This window comes from Podarcis raffonei, chromosome 3, assembly GCF_027172205.1.
Source record: "Podarcis raffonei isolate rPodRaf1 chromosome 3, rPodRaf1.pri, whole genome shotgun sequence".
NCBI classification, from domain to species: domain Eukaryota; kingdom Metazoa; phylum Chordata; class Lepidosauria; order Squamata; family Lacertidae; genus Podarcis; species Podarcis raffonei.
The window spans coordinates 57,989,067-58,011,905 of NC_070604.1; the positions used below are offsets into that span (position 1 = coordinate 57,989,067).

A 22,839-nucleotide genomic window follows, 5' to 3' on the forward strand; every position below is an offset into this window, starting at 1 on the left:
GCGCTCAAAGTCAGAAATGCTCTATTTTCCATGAAGAAAACTGTCATTTATCTCTCATCTATTTTGTTGCTTTTTTTTAACCTACAATTTTGTATGTCAGTTCAGCAAACTGTTTCGTTAATGCTCGCTTTCAAAGAAATAATTATCCTTCCATTTTTAATCATTATTTTGTTCATCTTTGCTCGGAGCTTTTCAAATGCAAAGTGTCACTCTTGTTCCAGAGAATACTAAATTTATCTTTCTTGGTCTCTAGAATTATTACTTAGTGCTCCATAATTCCAGACTATGCCCACATAGACTATCCATATGATCCACATTTCTTTCTCAAACTTAAATGCTGGACTACAGCTCCAGACAACCAGCTCTACGCAACATGCTGTTTCTTTATGTCAAATTTTGTAAGGAGCTCATTTATTGCCTTCTTTTGGCTCTCCATTCTTGAATAAATCCCAATGACTTCTGATAACTGAGTTCTTGGGAAGAAAATATGGCCCATTTATTTTTCTACAAGGTAAATGGATTCAGCTGTGTATGCCTCGTTCACCATTACTGCAGCTGCATGCATTAAGTAGCTAAAACGATTGCATACAGCCACCACTGATATGAAACATACATTGTTCATTCAATAATGGCTAAAACTCCTCAAGAAGATGCAGAAGTCATAATTCTCAAGAATAGAAACTAAATATTGATTTCATTACTTTTAAAACTTAAAGTAGTGATTACATCTTAAGACAATGTATATTTACTATTATGACAAACAGGTTGAAACAGCAGAATTCAGTTCCTAAAGGATATGGATTTGCTAATAAGCAGACGAGGAGCAGAACTGTTGCATCCATCAAAAACAATAAGAAAAAAAATCTGCTTAACACCAGACATTGTAAGGTTCAAACTGGGGATCAAGGATTGGTTTTTTCCCTTGCTCTAGCCATAGGACAGTCTGTCAGAGGAACTTGCTTTTTAATTAGATAGATAGATAGATGATAGATAGATATAGATAGATAGATGATAGATAGATGATAGATAGATAGATAGATAGATAGATAGATGATAGATAGATAGATAGATGATAGATATAGATAGATAGATAGATGATAGATAGATAGATAGATAGATAGATAGATAGATAGATAGATAGTGTATGTGTATAGATAGATAAATGATCCTTTAAAACATGCTGATCATTACAAGAAAAGCAATCTGCTTTCATTTTCATTTTTAATGAATATTTTATACTATTACAAAAACCAAGATTTTTTTTTATTAAGTGGTATATAAATCTTCCTAAGTAATATTTAAAAAATCAGAAGGGGAGATTTTCACAATGCTTCAACAAAACTTTATTACATTTTCCTCTTGCCCATCTTTCAAAGTGCACAGGGTAGAGTATATGATGTGTGTCTCACACACTCATACCCTGTGGCCATTTTACCCTGAGAGGTTTAGGCATATTGCTGCTGTGTAGGCTGCAAAATGAAGCCTTGAAACATGAAAGAGAATTGAGTAGCTTCACAGATATTACACAAAATTTAAAGGGAAATTGTAGGCAGAGAGTAGGCTGAAAAGATGAGGGAGATAACAGATGGAGTATTGTATTCAGTTCTGAAGAGCACAGTTCAAAAAAGAACATTATTGACAAGTTGGAAGAACTATGAGGATAATAAAAGTTTTAGAAGACAAATCACATCAGGAAACCCTGAAAGAGCTTGGTATGTTAGCTTAGAGAAAAAGAAGATTAAGAGGGAATATGTTGGTAGTTTCAAAATATTGCCAAGAAAGGAGAACTGTTTTTCACTCTACCCACTGTGGACAGGAGAGCAATGGATTCAAATTACCGTAAAATGCGACAGATTCTAGTGAAGCATTAGAAAACGTTTCTAGCTACAAGGATGATTCGGCAAAAGAATAAACTTCTTTAAAAATTGCAGAATCTTTTTCTTTGGGGGGGGGGCAGTTTCAATACAAATTTGAACAGGGTTGTCAGGGCTTGCTATTTAGTTATGGCACGGGACACCTCTATTTCAGAACACATGTTATTATCATCCAGGCAAACCCTATTATTTCTTTCCTGAAAGGGCACACTGAACAACTGCTTTCTGACTCAGGGAAATGGGCCTTTGTACTACATACAAATCCCTTTACTTCACAAAGGGTGACTATACTGTGCTCACAACATTGCCATAGTTATTATGAAGTGTGAAATATGATTGCAAAAAAATGCTCTTAAAATACGCTGCTGTCCTCCCCTCATCAGTAAAAATCTTTGAAGACACCTGCTGTCCAAAGGCCTATGTAGTCCAACATCCTGTTTCTCAAATTAGTCAATCAAGTGCCTCTGGGAATCTCATTAAACAGGACATGTTGACAATAGCCACAACCTAAATGTGGATCCTGGGTGTGAAAAGGTTGAAGACACATACAGGCTGCCTTCATGTAGAAAACAGTTCTATGACAGACCTTCAATGAGAGAATTGTATAAAGTCAGACACAAGGCCAGCCTGTTTTACAGTTAACCTATGAAGCAGCAAATGGTAACTGTTTTCAGACCGAATCCAATTGAATCTATGCTGTCCTCCTATTCACAGAAGCCTCTTTGATCCAGCAGAAGCTTGTGTTAATGGAAGGGGAAAATGAGTGGATTTTTGAAAATTCACCCTTTCTCCTGTAGTCCCCTGTTTCCCCTTCCACAGAGAGTTTCCCAACCCTCTGGAACAGATCTGGTGGTGGCAGCACAGGGAATTGCAGAAAAAAGAGGGGAATAATCGCCTTCCACAAGGGGTACTGTTGGATACAGCTCCTAAAACTGCCGAGAAAAATAATGTATTGATTGAAAAATATGGATGCTTAGAGTCAAGTGTGATTAAGTGGCACATAAACTGCTAAAATAGGTAAATATTCAAGGCTGTTAATCTGCAGCTTGCAGTCTAAAGCAATGGTCTTAAGAATGCAGTAGCAAAAATGAGTGAGGATCTACTTATATAACTTGAACCTGTTTAAAATTCACTAACGTTATTGGGTTGTTGTCAATACTGTGTGATCAGAAGGCAGATTGTGCAAGGGTTAAGGCCATCAGAATAGCCCTGCTGGAGCAGAACAAGGCCTTTCTAGTCAAGCATTTGCTTCTCAAAGTGGCCAACCGATGCCTGGGGGAAGCCCACAAGCAGGGTCCTAGCACAGTAGCACTCTCCTGCTCATGATGCACAATGTCTTCGATCCTAGACGTAATATAGCCAGCATAACTAGCTGCCATTTTCATTCCTGTCTCAGCTCCCTGTACTCCCCATGAAAAGTCATCCCAGAGTGGCAGAGCAGGAGAGGCAGGCAAACATTGTGAACTGTGTCCTCTGAGGAATCCACCTGAAATTGGGTGGGAATCCTGCTCTACTTGATCAAGGTTCACGATTTTGAGGTGATTCCACTGCAACCTTCAAGACATAGCCCACAATGTTCAGTAGAACCCCCCTAAACAGCCCTAGAGACTTTATGGGAAATTCATTCATTGTGTGAGCTTCATTTCTGCCCACACAACACTGGATACAGTTCGTAAGTCTGGCCTCAGTAAAAGCAGGGTTAGGCTTCCCCATAAGAATCTATGCATAATTTTTTAAGAACAGAAACTGAACTTGCCTTCAACAGCGGAGATTGCAGGTGTCATTGCTGGGGTCTGTGGAAACCAAAGGTGAGGAGGCGGCCCTGCACATAAGACAGGAATGAAAGAGCATTGATGAACAAAGAAAACATTATTTTCAATGTAGTGCCTACTTAAGTACGCATGGAATGCACTTTCTTGTTAACAGTCTCTGAGCAGCCTGAACTCTCTTCTGAATTGTTTGTGTATATTACTAAATACCTGTCAGCAATAGAATGGAATGGCAGAACAAACAAAACTCATCGGTTCTGTCTTTTAGATTGCTAAGCAAGAAACTGCAGAAGTTAAGTAAAAGAGCAGAAACTTATTTTTTGAATTATTTGCAATTCAATATTTCTTCAGGACTAAAGAACACAAAAGATCTTTTAAAAAAATAAATAAATTATTAGGTTTTACATTTTAGTATTCAACACATTTATCAAATAAACAAAGAAGATAGAATAGATAGAAGATAGAAATTAAAACAAAACCCCACCCTGTGACTTCCCTCAACTTCCCTTTCTGGTTACTTTGTTACTTCTGCTTGATCCCCCCCCTTGTTTTTCACCTTTTAATTACGCACTCTCTTAACTTTTACCGTTGTTTTCTTAATTGTAAGTGTTTACTCAAACCCTTTTCTGAGTAAAGAACACAAAAGATCAATATAATAAAAAGCTTTCACATTCATGCTTCCTTTTATGAATGACAGTACACATTCTTCTGCTTTTAACATAGAGGGCCAGTTTCATTAACCAATATCCAGTGGATTGTACACTTTTTAAAATGTAATAGTTGTTTCCTATTACGTATACTGTTCTGCCTAGAACTATAGCGCTACGATGATTTAATGGGCTGCTATGTTATGTTCAGATGGTGTGTTCCTCTCAGGACAGCTTTTTACATCACATAGAAAGAAGAAGGAACATGCATGTCCCACTTACATTTATCACACTTATGAAATAATATGCAATGGAGAAAACAATGTATTTCCCACAGGTGTCCGTGCATCATTGGATCATTGTACAGCATGGTGGAATCTACACACATATTTTTAAAAAATGCTGTTAAAATGCTTTTTTGAAAAACGTTTTGAAAAGTATATTGAATTTGGCATAGCTCAGTGTCACCTTCTAGTTTTATTTGTAGCTGTATAGCTGAATCCTATGTCAGCCTGCCCCAACCTAGTGCTTTCAATTCATTATTGGTCGCCGCTTCTTATAACCTCTGACCTTTGGCCCCGCAGGTTGGGGGTGATGGGATGGTTGGGCATGATGTTCAGGTGTTTGCCCGAACATGTGAACTGTATCTGTGGACTCAGGATGGGCACCTACACAAAAGCCCCATCCTAATGTCCCTGCATGCACCATGCACCATGCTCAGTTCCCAGCCTTCTTGTGCTGAGCATGGGTCTTTTACTTGTGTTTGCTTGAACATGAGTAGAACTCTCCACAAAAGCTGGGTCTCCTGTTGCACAGCATTCTAGTCATGTTCAAGTGAGCTTGAGTAGAAGCCCCCTGTAGACCTTCACTGCTCAACAAGGAGACGATCAGGGGGTGAAAGGTGTGTCTGATGGGTGTAAGAATTTAGCAATGGAGCTTCAGTATGTGCCCCTCCCTCCTTCCACTGATAACAGTGTTTAGAAGTTCAGGCAATGCCTGAACACACCATATCCTTTGGGGCTTAAATAAAACAAAACTGGAAGTAACAGCAATCCATGGGACTAGAATATTCTTGCTCTCTGCTAGTAAATAGCTCCATCCATGCTTGGAGGGTAATTAAAATTAAAAAGTTGATTCTTCACAATCCCACCAGCCCCAATTACATTTGAGATGTGCTGGCAGTCAATTTGGCAATAATAAGTTCCTGCGTCTGTTGGGTTTGGTCTCATGCATCTTTCTGCGATGTGGTGCCCCCTTACTCCTTTTGTATTTTCTTTTCAAAACAGATATATTACCCTTTAGCAATATTTTCATAAATATTGAAAACAGGTGCCACTCACAAAAGGAATAGTAATACTTATTACCCAAACACCATGGTGTAATATGGATGCAGAGCTAGGACACTTTTATAGCAGAGATTTTTGCAGGGACTTTTAACAGAGTAGCAAAGTAGAAAGTTACAGAAGCTTTGCTTCTATCATCATATAACAATATTTTTTAATGCCCACATTCGTGGGAAATTATTTTGTAAATATACATTTTCAGCTTTCGTTCTGGTATCCCAGCCTTCAGAGCAGATGAATGAACAAAGGTGTGCTTTACATATTTTGAAAAGAGATCTGACAGTTGATCTAGGGTTTTAATCTGAAATTCCTAATGCTATCCTGAACACACACCAAGGCAATCCTATACACACTTACCTGAAGAGAAGAGTTTGGATTTGATATACCGCTTTATCACTACCCTAAGGAGTCTCAAAGCGGCTAACAATCTCCTTTCCCTTCCTCCCCCACAACAAACACTCTGTGAGATGAGTGAGGCTAAGAGACTTCAGAGAAGTGTGACTAACCCAAGGTCACCCAGCAGCTGCATGTGGAGGAACAGGGAATCGAACCCCATTCACCAGATTACAAGTCTACTGCTCTTAACCACTACACCACACTGGGAGTAAGTCCCACTGAACTCAGCAGAACTTTCATTTGAATAGATATCTATAGGATTGCACTGTTTAATTCAATAGCTCAATATTCAAGACAAATATGGCAAGGTAACCTATTTTACTTTTTTCCTGTACTTTTTTCTGCAGAATTTGAGTTGAGAATTGAACTGTAGAATTATATCCTAAAGGTGTATACCAAACTACACCCTCATTCAAGGCAGATGTTTAATTACAACCGATTTAGCACACAGAAACCCAAAACACAGAGATGGAGGAAGGATGCTTATTTAAACCTGAAATACAGAATTATGGGAATAATTGTAGCCAATTTCATTCTAATATCCTATTGTTCAGCGGAGGTATCACATTATCATCAAACCCAACAGAATGCAGATTGGGCCAGCAGTTATAATACCGCACTTTGCTTGGTGCATACTCCCCAAACCCATGCAAATTCATGCTTGCATTTGCATAAAATGCAAAACATGCAATTCATTTAAAAATGTTATATCCAAATTTATTTTAAAAGCATGTATGTATCTGTTTTGGTGAATAAAGCTCCTACAAGAGTTTTTTGTTTCTGTTAATAACGGGGAAAGGCTGCATAGCTCAAGGGGAGAACACATGCTTTGCATGCAAAAGATCCAAAATTCAATCCCTGCCAGCTCCAGATGCTGCCAATCAGTGTAGACAGTAGTAATCTAGAGGGACCAATGGCCCTACTAGGTGGAAGGCAGCTTCTTATGTTCCTCTGTAATCAGAATACAATGTTCACTGGAGAATTCTAGAAGCTAATGAACCTCCCACACTTTTATACTTTGGAAAATTGCATGGAAGCTCGCAGGCGTTTGCTTGGTAAGACATTGCCACAAACATCACAAACATTACCACTATAATATATATATTTTTAAAAGTTATTTATTAATTTATATACAGCTTACACACCAGAATGGCTTCTAAGTGTTTTACAACTATAAAATCAATTATAAAATACATACATAATTTATATACACAACCAAACAGTTCTATCCAAACAGCAAAACATAATGAATTAAAATACAAACAAAACAAGGCAGTTAAAAACGTATAGCAACTAAAATGGTATAGAACAAACAAACAAAAAATAGCTGGTGGGATGCCAATGCTGATGGCGCCTCTTGTATTTCACCAGAGAGGTCGTTCTGCAATACTGATGCCACCAGTGGAAACCCCACCTCTGTGTTACCAAAAAGCAATCATCATCAGGCCATAGCAAAACTCAGAACTTTGTTGTTGCAGAGTTAAACCAGATATCATCCAACTTTGCCACGGAGAGCTGCCTAAACCCATTCTAGAGACACATGTCTCACATCAGAATACTTCTGAATACAATTCATGAGGAATTTTGACCCATGACTTCCCAGCTATTGCCCAAATCTTAAAAACAAGACTGGAAGGCTTTGAAAGCTAATGGTGAGTACATCAGAAGCAATTATTTTCACACATGAATTATTTGCTATGGGGAAGACTAATGATGTCACCAAAACGTAATTACCTGGTTCAGAATACAAACCAAACAGTATTCTGCACCATGCATTCTGCCATCAGCTGATCATACACCCCCCAACTAGCTGCATTTTAGGCCCTTATGCAAAAGCTCTGATGTTTTACTCTGAAACTATCCTAGATTACTACAACATGAAATGAAGTATGTATGTGTAGACTGGTTTTTCTTGCCCAAACTCCTGTTGATTACTGTGAACTGCTTGCCTGGACCACCTGACCAATTCTTATATTACATGAGTATTTTTCGTTTCAGTCAAATGCATTTAGCTGTTTTCGCTATTTCTATTATTTTTGTACCCAATCCAAATCTAGAACCATCTTTTATTCCTGTTTGTTTTGGGAGTTAGGGTGGTGCTTTAATTGCTAGGCACCATACTTGACAGTGTGCAGATATGGCACCATCCATGTGTACCAAAAATACATGCTAGGAGACAACTGTAAGAAAATAGATGAGTTCTCTCATGCCTGCATACCCCAAAAGCTAAATGCTCACTGAGGAAGCCAGTTCCAAAAGGAGTTGATGCATTGCTACATAAAACTCCTCAGACATTTCTTATAATCGGACACCTCATCCAACATGGTTCTTTCAAAGGAGGCAGATTACATATTCAGCTGCAAATCACTGAATGTTCAGTAATCAAGTGTGAAGATATCAAGTGGACTATGAGCAAGTATGAACCATTCTGAGGACAGGTGAGGACAGGTGAGCAGAGATCTCTTGTGAAGTTCAGGAAAAGTTTTAATAAAGAAATTGAGCTAAAGGTTTTTGTGTGTGTTTTTTTAAAAAATAGTTTGATAAAAATTATTTAAAGCCCAATTAGTTTGCCCATTGCCATGCAAAGCAAATGTGATAAATTACACAATCAGAATTAAAAAATAATTATGGAAGATGATAAAGGGCTGATGCTCAGGAGGTTGAGTAAGCCAGTAATGAAAAAAGATGGCTGATCATTAAACTGCCACAGACTTCCCCAGAAGAGGACATGGTCTAGCACCTACAGGTGTTTGCTTTAGGGCCTGAGTATATAAAAAAAATTAAAACAGAAAAAAACTTCGACTTGGCAGATGAAAAAAGACCCCTAGGTCAAAATGTTTCTTTTGAAAGGGCCCTCTTCTATCCTGATAAAAGGCCTATCTTATGTTTCCATGTGTTATTAAATGCCTCTCTATTCACTTTGATGAGGAGACAGAGAATAGAAGAGCTGAATTAATATTTTATCCATTCTTTTGATTAAATATGTTAAAGGGGGTATCCTAAGTCAATTTGCCCTCCTCTGAATAGGTTCAAAGCACAGTTTTAAATTACCTCACAACCATACTGAGAACTGAGAAAGTGGAATACAAATATCATTACAGTCCATGTCTAAATGGTCCTTGACATTAATGCCAGGCTGTATATAAGAAAAGGCTGACCACCCGCCTCTAGTAACCCTGCTGTTAATAAGATTGTAGTCAATCAGATGTTTATTGGAAAAATAAGTGGTGGTCATTCATATTATAGCAGGACCTTGAGGAAAACATATCCATTTAGAGCCTTTGTAATTTTCAACCATGTTGATAGATTTAAAACCCTTTGGGCAATATCCCTAAGTCATACTCATAGCAGACCCATTGACTAACCACCTGATAATTCTTGCTACTTAACTCGGCACTGAAGCATAATTTTTGTTCTGTTATTCCTATCCTGCCTAATTTGCCTTGTATAACTAAAACTTACCATGACAGCCCATCTTCAAAGCTAATGTCAACAGTGGCTGGTCCTAATCTGCTAAATACACCAAGCCTGAACCTACTAGCCATGATTGTCCAAGACTTGCAAAGCTAAAAAAAAAAAAAATCACTCTAAAGAGAGGCTGTGCCTAAGAGGAGTTTCAGAAATCACCCACCTAGGTAAAAGGCTGCTTACCTCTGGGAGTTGTCATTTTTAGGGCCTCCTCAGAAAACTACCTTCCCTTCAGAGATAGAAATAATAATTATAGTAACCTTTTATGTCCATTTCTAAATCGTTTGCATTTATTGATGCCTTTATCTCTCAAGAAAAATATCATTTTTGGTGAAAGGTTCTAGATTGGAATAACTCTGCAAGCTCAAATCTAACCCCACATGGCTACATCTTCAGGTAACAATAATGATCTTCAGAAGACCATATACATTGAGAATGCAGAAAGAAACCCAGCAACCCAAGTACACCTTCTTGAGTGGTCTTTCCAAGATGTCCACCTTGAAGATGGGAAGCACAATTTAGGGGTACTGGTTGCAGCTAATTACCTCTTTGGCATAGTTCACAAATGGAGGTCTTAGAACCTACAAAATCCAGTAAAACAGGGGCATTCAAATCCTCCTTCGTGGTCAGGTTTGTGACAGGAGTAATCAAAGGTAAAGCTAAGGCTTTGTACCCAGCCAAAAGGGGATGCTTCTGATGTTGTCAATGTATACAAAATGCACAGGGGGGGGGAGGTGCTTTGAAGGGAAGATGAGAAACCCATTCTTTGGTGTTGTTTGTTAGTGATGAACTAACTATCCAAACAGAAAGAGCAGGCAGGCAGTGCTGAGAAACATAGCTGGGTGGATGGCGTGTAGAAAGAAAAGAGCAGAAGACCAATAATATACTCCTGTTTCATGAATTCCAACAGATGGAAGGCCTATTCCTGAAGAGGATACAATGACTGAAGAGAGGAGCTGGATTAGAACTGATACATGGAAAGTTAAGGCCTGGTAGAAGCCAAACCAAAGAGGGTACTCAAGTATATCACCATGCTTTCTCAATGCACCATCTCTATGCAATGGAACAAGAATACATTTGCAGATACTTTCTCCAAGAACATGAAGAATAAACGAATAAAGTTAACAGCCATCCACAATTTCACTGATACAGGGTTTCCCACCAAACTGCCAATACTGATACAGGCTTTCCCACCAAACTGCCAATACTTCTTAGTCTAGCTTCTCAGCTGACATCACACTTTTATTTAAATAATGGCAAGTCATAAGTTTCTGGCTAACTTTGTATCACAGGATCTCAGCTAACTATTACGCAGTGTATTCTCGTAGTTTAAAAGTGGAGTGGTGGGTGAAAAACAAGGAACTCATAATTATGGCTATCTTTAGGAGGCTCAGAGTAGATACAACTCCCATTGCAACCAACTGTTCTGTGCAGCTCAGAACCAAGCACTTAATTAAAAAGATTATTGCTGATATTACAGTATCACAACCTCTAATGTTCCATGAGGTCAATGTATCCTGGGGATGCTGTAATAGGACTGGTAAGCTCAGCTATAACAAGCAGCAATGCAATTAATCATTTAAACGTTTATAATCTGGTACACTTGCTATCTACCAGGGAGCATGCAAGCATGCTAATAGGATGACCCCTGCCTCCAGTATGAGGGATTAGATATTGACCATCAAAATATTCAGTATGTTTTGCTTGATTTTTTAAAAAAGACTTGAGCCACTGGTGGAGGAAGAGGAGTGGGGGGGGAGCACACTGCCCCTGGCAGTGCGATCCCGGCAGGGTGCCATCGTGGCTGCCTGCCCCTGCAGGCAGCGCACCCCACCCCCAGGACATGCGCCAGCTCTGCCCCCACCTGCTCTCCACCCCCAGTGCCAGAGCATGAAGCTCCGCCAGTGATTTGAGCCCAACCTTTCAGAAACTTCCAGGCAGATTCTGGAAAAAAAGAATGGTGTACCATCCTCTTCCTAAATGGCAGAAGACAGGAATAAAGCATGATTGTGGACAAATGAACAAACAGATATATTTTTAAAATGATTTATATCAAGGCAGACCCTTGGCTAATCTAGCTTTCTATTGCCTATTCAGACTGGCAGTGGCTATTCAAGGACTCAAACGCCTTTCTTAACCTTGTTATATGAGAGCCTTTAAGTTGAGCCCCGAGCCCTTGGACCTTCTGCATGCAGACTCTATGCCACGTAAACACATTAACATGCTTTATACCAAATCAGACCATTGGTCTATTTAGCCCACCATGATGTACTGGTGCTCTCCAAGATCTCAGGCAGAAACCTTTTCCAGCCCATTTTTCTTTTAAGTGAAGATCCAGTCACTTTAAAGTGAAGAACCTAGGTCCTGCACTCTTCTATTGGGCTATTTGCACTGATCTAGAGCTAAATTGGGGCATTTATATTCTGAATAATTATATTAATATATTTTACTATAGGGAGGAAAGTTGTAAAGCATATTTAGAATGATAAGATGAACATAAATACATTTCATATATAGTATTGTTCCCAGTTGTGAGCTAATCTCTTCAGATAATGATTGCTGATGGATACATTTTTCAGATGTATTTTCTGAATGGTGCACATAATATGTCATTTATTATTGTGCACTGCAGCCTTCTAGAAATTCAGATTGCAGTTTACAGGATCAATTAGGCACTACTTGACACAAAGCTTTTGCTCTGGTGTGAACTGTCAGCTTCACTAAGCAAATATAAATGAAGCTACCACGAAAGACCAAACTATTTTAAGTCATAAACCAAAGGGAGCAGGTGTACACAATGAAGACAAACTTTAAAAGAGGAAAGCATTGTTTTGAAGAAGAGACATAAGTTGAGACAATTGCTCTCGACACTATTTCTGGAGCTAATGTGAAGCAGCAGTGGTGAGAATTTCTATATAGCTAGAAAATATTCCATGAATCCTAACAAGATGGATTTAATATGACAAGAAGATGTCATTTGATTCCCCAGGATTCCTTTCTCTTTGTCCCCTCTGCACTCCAGTGGCCTTCTTTGCTGACAGAAGAGCCCTAATAAGCAGCACTCTTCATCATGCTCACACTGCTCAAAAACGACAAGAGCCTATGTGCAGTACTGAAAAAAGACAGCATCTTTTTATGCAGTTCCCAATACTAGCTAATGGCAAGTTCACTAAACTGAAAAGAAAACACAGTGAGCAGGACTTCATTTTCAGGACTAAGCTATAAAAGCCAGGGCTGCTTAACTGGGGTACAATTTATTGAGGTCATCATCAGCATCATGATCTCATCCTTCCTTCATTGAGCTCTGCAAGCATCCTTGGATCTTCCCCATTCCATCCTCACAGCAGCCCCATGGTGTAGATCAGGTTGAGTGACAGTGGCTGGCCCTTGCCAGCCAGTGAGAGTCATGGCTGAACAGGGTTTGGATCACAAGCCACTCTAGTTCTAGTCCAGCACTGCAACCACTATACAACACCGGCAAGAGGTAGGAGAAAATCACACGCACACTTCTGTTTCTGATCACATATCATTCTTTCTATAAGGAGCATATATATCTGTTGACAACTCGCTGGTTCTGCAAACTGAGTGACTATTGTTAGAAACATATATACATTTGGAGCTTGCTTCAGTCATTCACTTGCAAACTTGTCAAGGGGCTTTGCAGGGAACCTGTGGGACTAGCTCCACTCAGCCAGTGATGCCACACCTGCCAGCAATACTCCTGAGCCAACACGTGATTTTCTGAATCTGAAGGAGAGCACCTTCATTACTTGCAAGGTTTCCAACACTGGGATGGGAAGCTTGTTGGGCAATCTCAAAAGATGGTGCTAGAGGACATCTATGTGATGCCCTGAACACTGGCCTATGTGGTTCCAAGAGGTTCCAACTTGCCCCCCTGCTATTTATTTAACATGAAGGAGAGTCGCCACCCCCATCGTTCAAGCCGGACACTGAGGTCCAGTGCTGAGGCTCTTCTGGCGGTTCCCTCCCTGCGAGAAGCAAAGTTACAGGGAACTAGGCAGAGGGCCTACTCGGTAGTGGCGCCCGCCCTGTGGAATGAATTCCCACCAGATGTCAAGGAAATAAACAACTATCTGACGTTTAGAAGACATCTGAAGGCAGCCCTGTTTAGGGAAGTTTTTAATGTTTGATATTTTACTGTATTTTTAACCTTCTGTTGGAAGCCGCCCAGAGTGGCTGGGGAAACCCAGCCAGATGGGCGGGGTAGAAATAAATCATCATCATCATCATCATCTACATGAAATTACTGGGGGAAATCATTCAGGGATATAGAGTTCAATGTCATCAATATCTGCGTGACATTCTTTGCCTCTCTCTCCCCTTTTCATCTTTCTCTAGGGAGGCTGCTGAGGTGCCAAACCAACATCAAACTGAGCAGAAGCAACAAACTGATGCTTAACCCTGACAAGGAAGCTTATTCTGTTCAACAGAGCTGATCCAGACATGGGGATTCAATCTTTGTTGGATGGGGTAAGGAAATGTAGGTTCATATTTGGGAGGTTTCTTGGATCCAACCCTGACCCTGGATGATGATGATGATAATTTATTTATTTTTGTACCCCACTCATCTGACTGGGTTTCCCCAGCCACTCTGGGTGGCTTCCAACAGAAGAGACAAAAATGCAACAGAATGTCACACATTAAAAGCTTCCCAAAATACTAAAATAATAATAAGAAGAATAAGAATTTGTTTGTTTCCACAAGATCAGAAGTGAAGCTAGTATGATAACTGTGACTTTTGAAAACTGCCATTTTGGCCAGAACAGCATGTGTTACATCACCCTGGGCTACTGTAAAAATGCACTCATGTAGGCTACATAGGAAAAATATTTGGAAATGGCAATTAGTCCAGAACACTGCCTGGGTTGTTATATTTAAAAATAAATTATAGTGGGCCACATATAGGGTGCACCTAAGCCCTTTATAGAAATAACTGCACTGGGTTCTAGTGGCTTCTAATTCATTTGCATTTGGAAGCAAATGAACCTTTGAGGAAATCCTATTTCCATACCAGCTCTCCCCCCCCCGCCTGCTATTCTATTTATCAGAGTCCCTCTTGTGTGCATCAGCATTCCCAGATGTATGCTTAGCTGAGACCAGAGAGAAGGTCTATTTAGTGACTGCACTCAGACTTCCCACCAGATAACTAAAACCTATGTAGGAGAAAGAGCAAAGAGTCTTGTGGCTCCTTAAAACTATTTATTTTTAAAGGCATAAGCTCTTGTTGGTTTCATCCCATGCATGAAGTGAAGTATTATTTGGCAGCTATATTTAGGAAGGCTTTGGGCATGTTAACAGTTTAAGATTCTGAACATTTGTGTTTTAACTTGCTACACTGGGGCTGTTTTTATCTCAAGTGGATGTCTATTCACACTAATGGCTACCTTTTATCTTGTTTGTACTCTGCTGCTTTTTGTAATTCTGTTCTTCACTTACTACTGTCAGCAGCCTCGAGAGGTGGGCTATAAATGTTTCAAACAAAGAAATCTTTGTCAAAGAAGATCTACAGTGCAGGGCGTAATATACAGAGATGTTTCTTTGCCCAAGCTCCACTGAACTGAATAGGAGCTGGGTGCAGTTCTGCTACATTTCAATGGGGTTTGTGCAGAAGTACTTCCTGACAAATTGTGATCAAAAAAGGGTTGACACAAAGTAAGCTACTTTTTGATATTTTTTGCATAACTGAATAGAAATATAAAGAAACGTCTCTGGTGCTGGCAATTGTAATTACAGAAAGAATGGTGCGTGATAAATAATACCTGATTAGACTTAAATGATTCAGTGATTAAGTCTTAATTTTCTATGCTTCTCCTAGAATGTGCTTGAAATTATTCTGTATTATGCCTTCCCTTTCAGACAGATTTAAGAATGTGCAGAGAAATGATCTCAGCATGGTATCAAAGGAGGAAAAGACAAAATGTCAAACCAGCAAATAATCCCCAATTTTGTAATCTTCATCGGCCATCAAATAAACGAGAGCTTTGGCAAGGATACTGGAAAGCCAGTTAGCAAAGTCTCATTTGGATTGGGGAAACATGGGTAGAAATCTCACCTCAACCATAAAGTGATTTGGGTGGCCTTGGGCAACTCACCATTTCTCTATCTGAACTGTTGTTGTGAACATCAAAAGGAAAAATAAGCCCACACAAATTACCCTGACCTTCTTGGCGAAACAGTGGGATACAAATGTAGCGGCTAAATAAAAAACTAGGGCTTTGCAGTGACCACAAGATGTATCTGTAGCATTTGGAAGCAACTCAACCTGTTTTAGATCCACAACGTGTCATTCCAATTTTATTTGTTACTCGGGTCTGAATCTGATCTGGTAAATCTGAAGCTTTGTTTTGTTCCTGTTACCTATAATGAGGAATCTAAAAGCAGCTATAAGCCCTTTTTTTGTTTTCACATAAGTGGATGAAACATTTAGGCAAAGTCCCCCCCCCCCCCAATTTGCCCCAAGTGAATTCCGGTAAACCCGTAGGAAACATCAGTTTTAACTTACAGTCTCTTCACAGATCTCTCACATGCCATAGAAGCACCTCTTATAACCCATGTCTAGCTGAGCCAGGCAGTAGCTTAACATGGAAGAATTTAAGTACAGCCTTGAGCCTATTCATTTACACTGAGTGCAAGTAATCAAAGTCAGGAACACTCTCCCATGGCAGGCAGCAACTCAGATTACTAGGAACTGAATCACCATGGGTATTTTTAAGGTCATATGAAAAAAGAACGCTCAATGAAATGTTTCTTTTAGAAGCAAACAAGGGCACATGTAAAATGTACACATATATACATTTGTTGTAAGGGAACCATATTTTTTCTTGTTGGATTTGTGTGCATGACAGGCAGGAATTCAACAAGGCCCTGGGAGCGGGAAGGAGACCATGATGTGACTACACAGGAAACCAAATAATGATTACAGGTGAACAATCCTGTTTTCTTTTCTCCATTGTAGTTTTTGTGCAGTCTCAGATATGAGCTATATCAGAGTAGCATGCTTCCTTACCTGAAAAGGGAAGTAGATAGCTTCCTGAAGAGAAAACATCAACATTCTCTTGTTGTGTAGTTCCTCTCAAAGACAGCAGCAGAGGACCATTGGATTACATTACTCATATCGGGCATTCTTTTACTCCCCACAAAGGAGGAATGGTTAGTTAATGGGTATTTGATAAGAGATTCTGAGGTGATATTGTAAGACTCGTCTTTCAAACCACCACCACCACTTCCCCCAGTGCTAAATAAGATGCTGAATGTTTTACACAGGTAGGAGGAGAGTAGTCTTCTGAATGCAAGTGAGTGAGAGTCTTTGTGTTATTTGGAAGTGTGGTGGTGGGAGGAAATCCTGTATGACAATGTCTTGCAGGTCAAAAAAAGTTGTATAGCAAAATAAGATGTCTCAATGCCTCCCATGAGAAAACCACTGTGGCCTGACCTTGCAATGCAAAAGCTAATTGAGGTGTTTCAGCATATTTTTAGAGTAATTTATCTGGGCTTGACTGTACTGTTGGGGTATTTTGCATTTTCAGAATTCTATTAATATATTGGTATCCTTTATTACATTTTATTTAGTTATCTATTTGCACTTTTATGAATTGTTGTATGCTACCTTATACTTTAGGGACACGGGTGGCGCTGTGGGTTAAACCACTGAGTCTAGGGCTTGCCGATCAGAAGGTTGGTGGTTCGAATCCCCACAATGGGGTGAGCTCCCATTGCTCGGTCCCTGCTCCTGCCAACCTAGCAGTTCGAAAGCACGTCAAAGTGCAAGTAGATAAATAGGTACCGCTCCGGCAGGAAGGTAAACAGCGTTTCCGTGCGCTGCTCTGGTTCGCCAGAAGCGGCTTAGTCATGCTGGCCACATGACCCGGAAGCTGTCTGCAGACAAACGCCAGCTCTCTCGGCCAGTAAAGCGAGATGAGCGCCGCAACCCCAGAGTCGGCCACGACTGGACCTAATGGTCAGGGGTCCCTTTACCTTTTTATCTTATACTTTGGGGGGGATATAAAAGAACAAGACAGTGGAAAACAAAACACTAGGTTGTATCCTTCTGTATGTGCAACAGAACTTCCTCTCCAGCCCCCCCAAACCTCCCAAATGAATACATAGGGTTAGGGGAGGAAAGGAAATAGAAGTCCTGTTGCATGTGTGCAAATTAGCTTGTGCAGCCTTGGATAAATCACTAGAAGGAATTTATTTAACTTCTTTAAGTTCAGTTTTTACACAGCATGAAGAACTGTGAAATGCCCATAGTACAAAAGCAATATATTTAGGAGGCATTAATTACTGTTAACTTGGTAAGAATAAGCTAGCAAAAATAAATGGAAGAATCTACCATAATGGTGGAAGTAGTAGTATCTGGGTCCTGATATGGTAGAACAAGTCACTTGATTTTTGCCAAGATTTAGGAGCCTCACTTTAGACATCTGGCACTGACATTTTGGGCTTCAGTCCTATGTACCTGGGAGCCAGCCCCATGAAACATAATGGGACTTACTTCTGAGCAAGCATACACAGGATTGTTCAGTTTGGCCAGCTTTCTGTGGAACAGACATTCAAAAGTGCAATTGAAATCAATGAGACAAGTAGCTATGCTGCTCCTGGATCACGAATAGCAACTGTTTTACATCTAACCACTACATTTATTATATAGAGGATCTGAGTTGTTTTCAAGTTTCTTCCATAATTTCCTTGCAAAATTTTTCATTGAACAGTTTCCTAGAACATATTCAGTGAAGGGCATACCTTCTTTATAAGTGGTCATGGCTCAAACATCAGAATCTCATAAATAGGTGTTTTGTCTAAAGATTATTTATATTTCACATGGGCAAAAAGGCAGATTCTTTCTTCACCATTCATTCTGGTGGTAAGCTCATCACAGAATACAGTTCATTCATTGATACATACATACCCTATGCACATGTTCAAAGCTGATGCCTGATGGAACTGATACCCTCAGGTACCATAAGGCTTTAAGTTCACTGACAGCTCCAGCATGCAAAACCATCTTAACCAGCAACCATCACAAATTAACAGCAGTGAACACTGGAGTGACATATGATGAATATACTCATTGTGCTGGAGATCCCATTCTAAATTTTTAACAGATGCGTTTCATATGAACGTTTAACATCTGCATGTAACAAAAAGAGTAAGCTTAAATGTGGTGGGCTTTCTCATTTTCTTTACACTTTTGAAGATGACATAAAGAAATTTAAACCAAACCACCTCTTAACTTTACACATCTACCCCATCCTTTCTATGGCATAAATGCATGCAAAAGATATAAATTCCACGCCAATTGATGGTTAAGGCAAATGGTTTAATTCTTTCTTAGGTTTCCACTGGCGTCACCTTTTAAATCACCATTAATCTCAATGCATGCAATTATAGAAAAGAGTATTAGAAGCTTTAATAATATAGCCATTAGTTGATATGCTTTATTTAAACTCTCTTTGCACAGGCTTCATTTCAGCTTTTAACAAATGAAAAAAGCACACACATTCCAGGAGCACAACAAAGCAGAAGCTCTCCGCGAAACGGAGAGTGCAATGATAGAGTTCAGTTCAAGTACCTGTATACAAATCCCCGTGCGAAAACATGTCAATCATATAACGACAGAATGCATATTGATCTAGCAGAACAGAAAGGGGGGGAAGAGTAATAAGACACAGTTTACAGGTCTTTTTCAAATCAAGCACTAAAGAGAGAGCTTAGCACTGAAACAAAACCTTTGCCAGTTTTTCATCTCCTGCTCAAAGTAATCAATAACCAAACAGGTGGTGAAATTCATGTTTCTGTTCCTCTTTTTTTAAAAAGTGAACTGCCACAGGAAATGCCTTCTGGCTCTCTGCACAGTGATCCCCTGATAGCTAATTGCATCTAATCATGTAGCTGCCAGGACTAGATTTCAGAGGCAAATCTCAAATACAGGCAGATACTCTTACACACTGAGGGTGCTACTAGTTTGGAAGACCCCAACACAGCCAGGCTATTAAGGCAGGGGACTTCTGGCCCAGAGAACAAATGCTGCTCACTATTTGTCTGGCTCTAGGGGTTCTCACCAGGTCACACACCTTACTGCCCCTGCAGCACACCCTTCTCCCATTCTCCTGCCTGGCTAGCACATGTCACTGAACTGTCACAATGCATCTTCTGTTTGCCTGGATGGAGAGATGTATGTATGGAACCTCTGACCTTTTATGTGGCTAGGCAATAATCTATGGCACAGAGTCACATCTGTTGCCCCACCCACCAGTGGCATTTGGCCCTCTGAAGGTTGCCCAGTATGGAATGCGGCCCTTGGGCTGAGGAAGGCTACCTACCCATGCTCTAAGGGAAATAAAAATGGCCTGTTTTGAAATATCCATGGGACGGGTTAAGGATTGTTCCTCAAACTTCTTACATTGTGATTTATGTTACTGTAAGCAACTTTTTTATTTCATTAACTAATGACTTTGGCTATGCAAACATATAATATTGTTCTCTCTCTCTCTCTTTCTAGTCAATGTAGAAAGCCAGAGAGAGCCCTGTGCTGGCATTTGCTCACATTATAAACTGAACCATGACATTCTGTGGACTGTGCCTCTCATGTTTTACATACAGCTTCATATACACAAATGCATGCTCCAATGCAGGACAATGTGTTAAGAATGTCACATTATTGTGTGTTACATGCCATCGGTGCCTGATACTCATACGCTGGGTTATTTTCACTGAGCTGAAGAAGAGCCCTGGCCATTTCCAGTATATATTTTAAATAAGTAAATAAATATGCAGGCCAATGCAGAACGTCAGGCACACCATCATTTTCATTCTACAAAACACACACAGATTCATCAATGAGTATGCATGTATCAAAGAATGAGAAGAACTTACTGATACAGCAGGGAGGTGGGATGGGAGTGGGAAAGGATGCAGTAATCTGAAAGTATTTGTTCAGAAAGCTAGCCAGCCAGCCAGCCTGCCTGCCCTGAAGTCTTAGATGAATTTTGCCCTCGCATCAGTGAACCCAAGGCTTCATGTGCTACCATAACGCTCCTGTCAATGGTCTGATTCATTTATCTAGCAGTGATAGGTGACAGTTTTGGAATCAGTAATGAGCATTTGACTGTCAGCAGGGTTTGCAACTGACCATTTCAGAATAGTTTCAGTTTCCTCCTCTGCTAGAGCTAGCAGCTTCCCCTTAGGCAGAATTTGTGATCCAGTTATATATTTTCTAAGCTAAGTTATGCAAGCCACTAAGAATTAAGCGTTCAGAGATGACAGAACATTAACCGCATGATAAATTCATGTAACAGAAGTGATATATTACTGATTCTAATTCATTTTCATTTTTCATTCAATAAAACAATATGGGTTGGATGCAGATTTAGTTATGGCTGCATCCAGCCTTGTATTTTTTAAAAAATAAAAAATCTGCAGGTGCTACAAAATAAGTAAACAACTGTACTCAAGAGATGGAGAATTCTGGATGCTTAACTAAAGAATTTAGGTCAAGTTTATCTTTCTGAGCTATCACAGTTCCAGAAGGAATTTCCATTAAGTACTACTTCTGCACCAATCCCACAACATAGAATTGAGCTTCAGACAGCATAAGTAAAGCTTTGTGGATCAACTCCTGTGATACTAATCTGGAATAGGGATGTGTAAAACCACTGCCTTTAGTATCACTGATTTGTTTGAAAGGGGGGGGGGGACTCTGCATGTTCGAATAATAATAAATAAATAAACCAAAGAGAAGTTGCACACATTGTGGCAAAGGGCTGGTACATGCACTAATGCATCTGCAACATTTATTTTATTTAAAATATTCACACTTCTGATGGTTCACATCATGACTGAGATATCCAGCACCAATTTGCAGTACCCCCTCTTCTTCCACAGGATGTAAGGAATAGCAGTAAATCTTATACACTTTACAGTGGGTCCAGAATTGATACTATATCTGTATGTGGAATCTGTTTTGGAAAACTACCACAACATTCGCAATCAGTAAGGATTATTTTGCACTAGCAGTTTTCTGACACAGCATTAAAATGAATGAAAACTGTTAACAGAAGCATGGGGTGATTTCTAATATTTAAGCACACAATCTAAATGACATGAAAGTGACTGGGGGGGGGGAGCGGGAATCCCAATGTTTTGACAAACATTAAGTCTTAGATTGAAAATACATATACATGCCTTCTATGGAAGCCCCATTAAGTCCAATGGGACTTTCAAGGAACTGTGTGTAGGATTGCAGCACAAATGCATTTGCTCATTCCTTCTGAACACAGAAGGAGTGCCAGAGGAGTCAACAGACACCCTCGTATTTAATTAATTTTATAAATAATAACAGATTTGTAGAGTTGGAAAGGATCCTGAGGTTCAGCCGAACCCCTTGAAATGCAGGAAATCTCAACACGTGGTCCCTTATCCAATTTGAAACCATACTGGCTCCCAGTGGCGTAGCGTGGGGGGTGCAGGGGGGGCCGGCCGCACCGGGCGCAACATCTGGGGGTTAGGGTTAGGGGGCGCAAATCCATGGGTTAGGGGACGCAAATCCACGGGTTAGGGGGCGCAAATTACTTGCCTTGCCCCGGGTGCTGACAACCCACGCTATGCCACTGCTGGCTCCAACTTAGCTTTACAAATATGCTAGAAGTTTTAAATACAGTGGTACCTCGGGTTAAGTACTTAATTCATTCTGGAGGTCCGTTCTTAACCTGAAACTGTTCTTAACCTGAAGCACCACTTTAGCTAATGGGGCCTCCTGCTGCTGCTGCGCCGCCGGAGCATGATTTCTGTTCTCATCCTGAAACAAAGTTCTTAACCTGAAGCACTATTTCTGGGTTAGCGGAGTCTGTAACCTGAAGCGTATGTAACCTGAAGCATATGTAACCCAAGGTACTACTGTAACACTTAACTGCGATAACCTCTAAGTGGCTTACAAGGATTCAATAAAAAAAAAGTAAACATCAGTTAAAACTACAAAAACAAACTTCAGTTAAAATCCCTGCTAGATTAGTTTTTTTAAAAAGAAGTATTCTGTAGGCACCACAAATTCAGTAGGGAGAGATCCTGTTTGACCTCAGGTGGAAACGAGTTCCATAAAATTGGACCCATAATACTAAATGCATGGCTTCTGGTGGGTGAAGACTGTGCATCTGAGCCACAGCATTTTGCACTGGCTGGAGCCTCACACAGAGCACATTGCAATAATCTAGTCTTGAGGTTAACTGAGCCTTGGTATCCTACACCTCTGAAGGCACATTAAGCCATGACAGAGAGCATTAGGCTCAAATGACCTGTTATATTCATAGCCAGTACAAATTACTCA

The 22,839-nt window shown here is 40.0% G+C and overlaps 1 protein-coding gene across 1 annotated transcript in view; it reads right to left on the reverse strand.

Annotated features, from left to right (window-relative positions):
- Positions 1-1,445: 1,445 nt before the first annotated feature.
- TRDN (triadin) overlaps positions 1,446-22,839 on the reverse strand; it is a 95,776-nt gene continuing 74,382 nt past the window's right edge. The window contains exons 13-15 of the mRNA XM_053384014.1: positions 19,090-19,149; positions 3,631-3,696; positions 1,446-1,483 (exon numbers count right to left, since the gene is read on the reverse strand). Of these exons, the coding sequence (XP_053239989.1) occupies positions 1,446-1,483; positions 3,631-3,696; positions 19,090-19,149 (164 nt within the window). The remainder of the gene's footprint in view (positions 1,484-3,630; positions 3,697-19,089; positions 19,150-22,839) is intronic.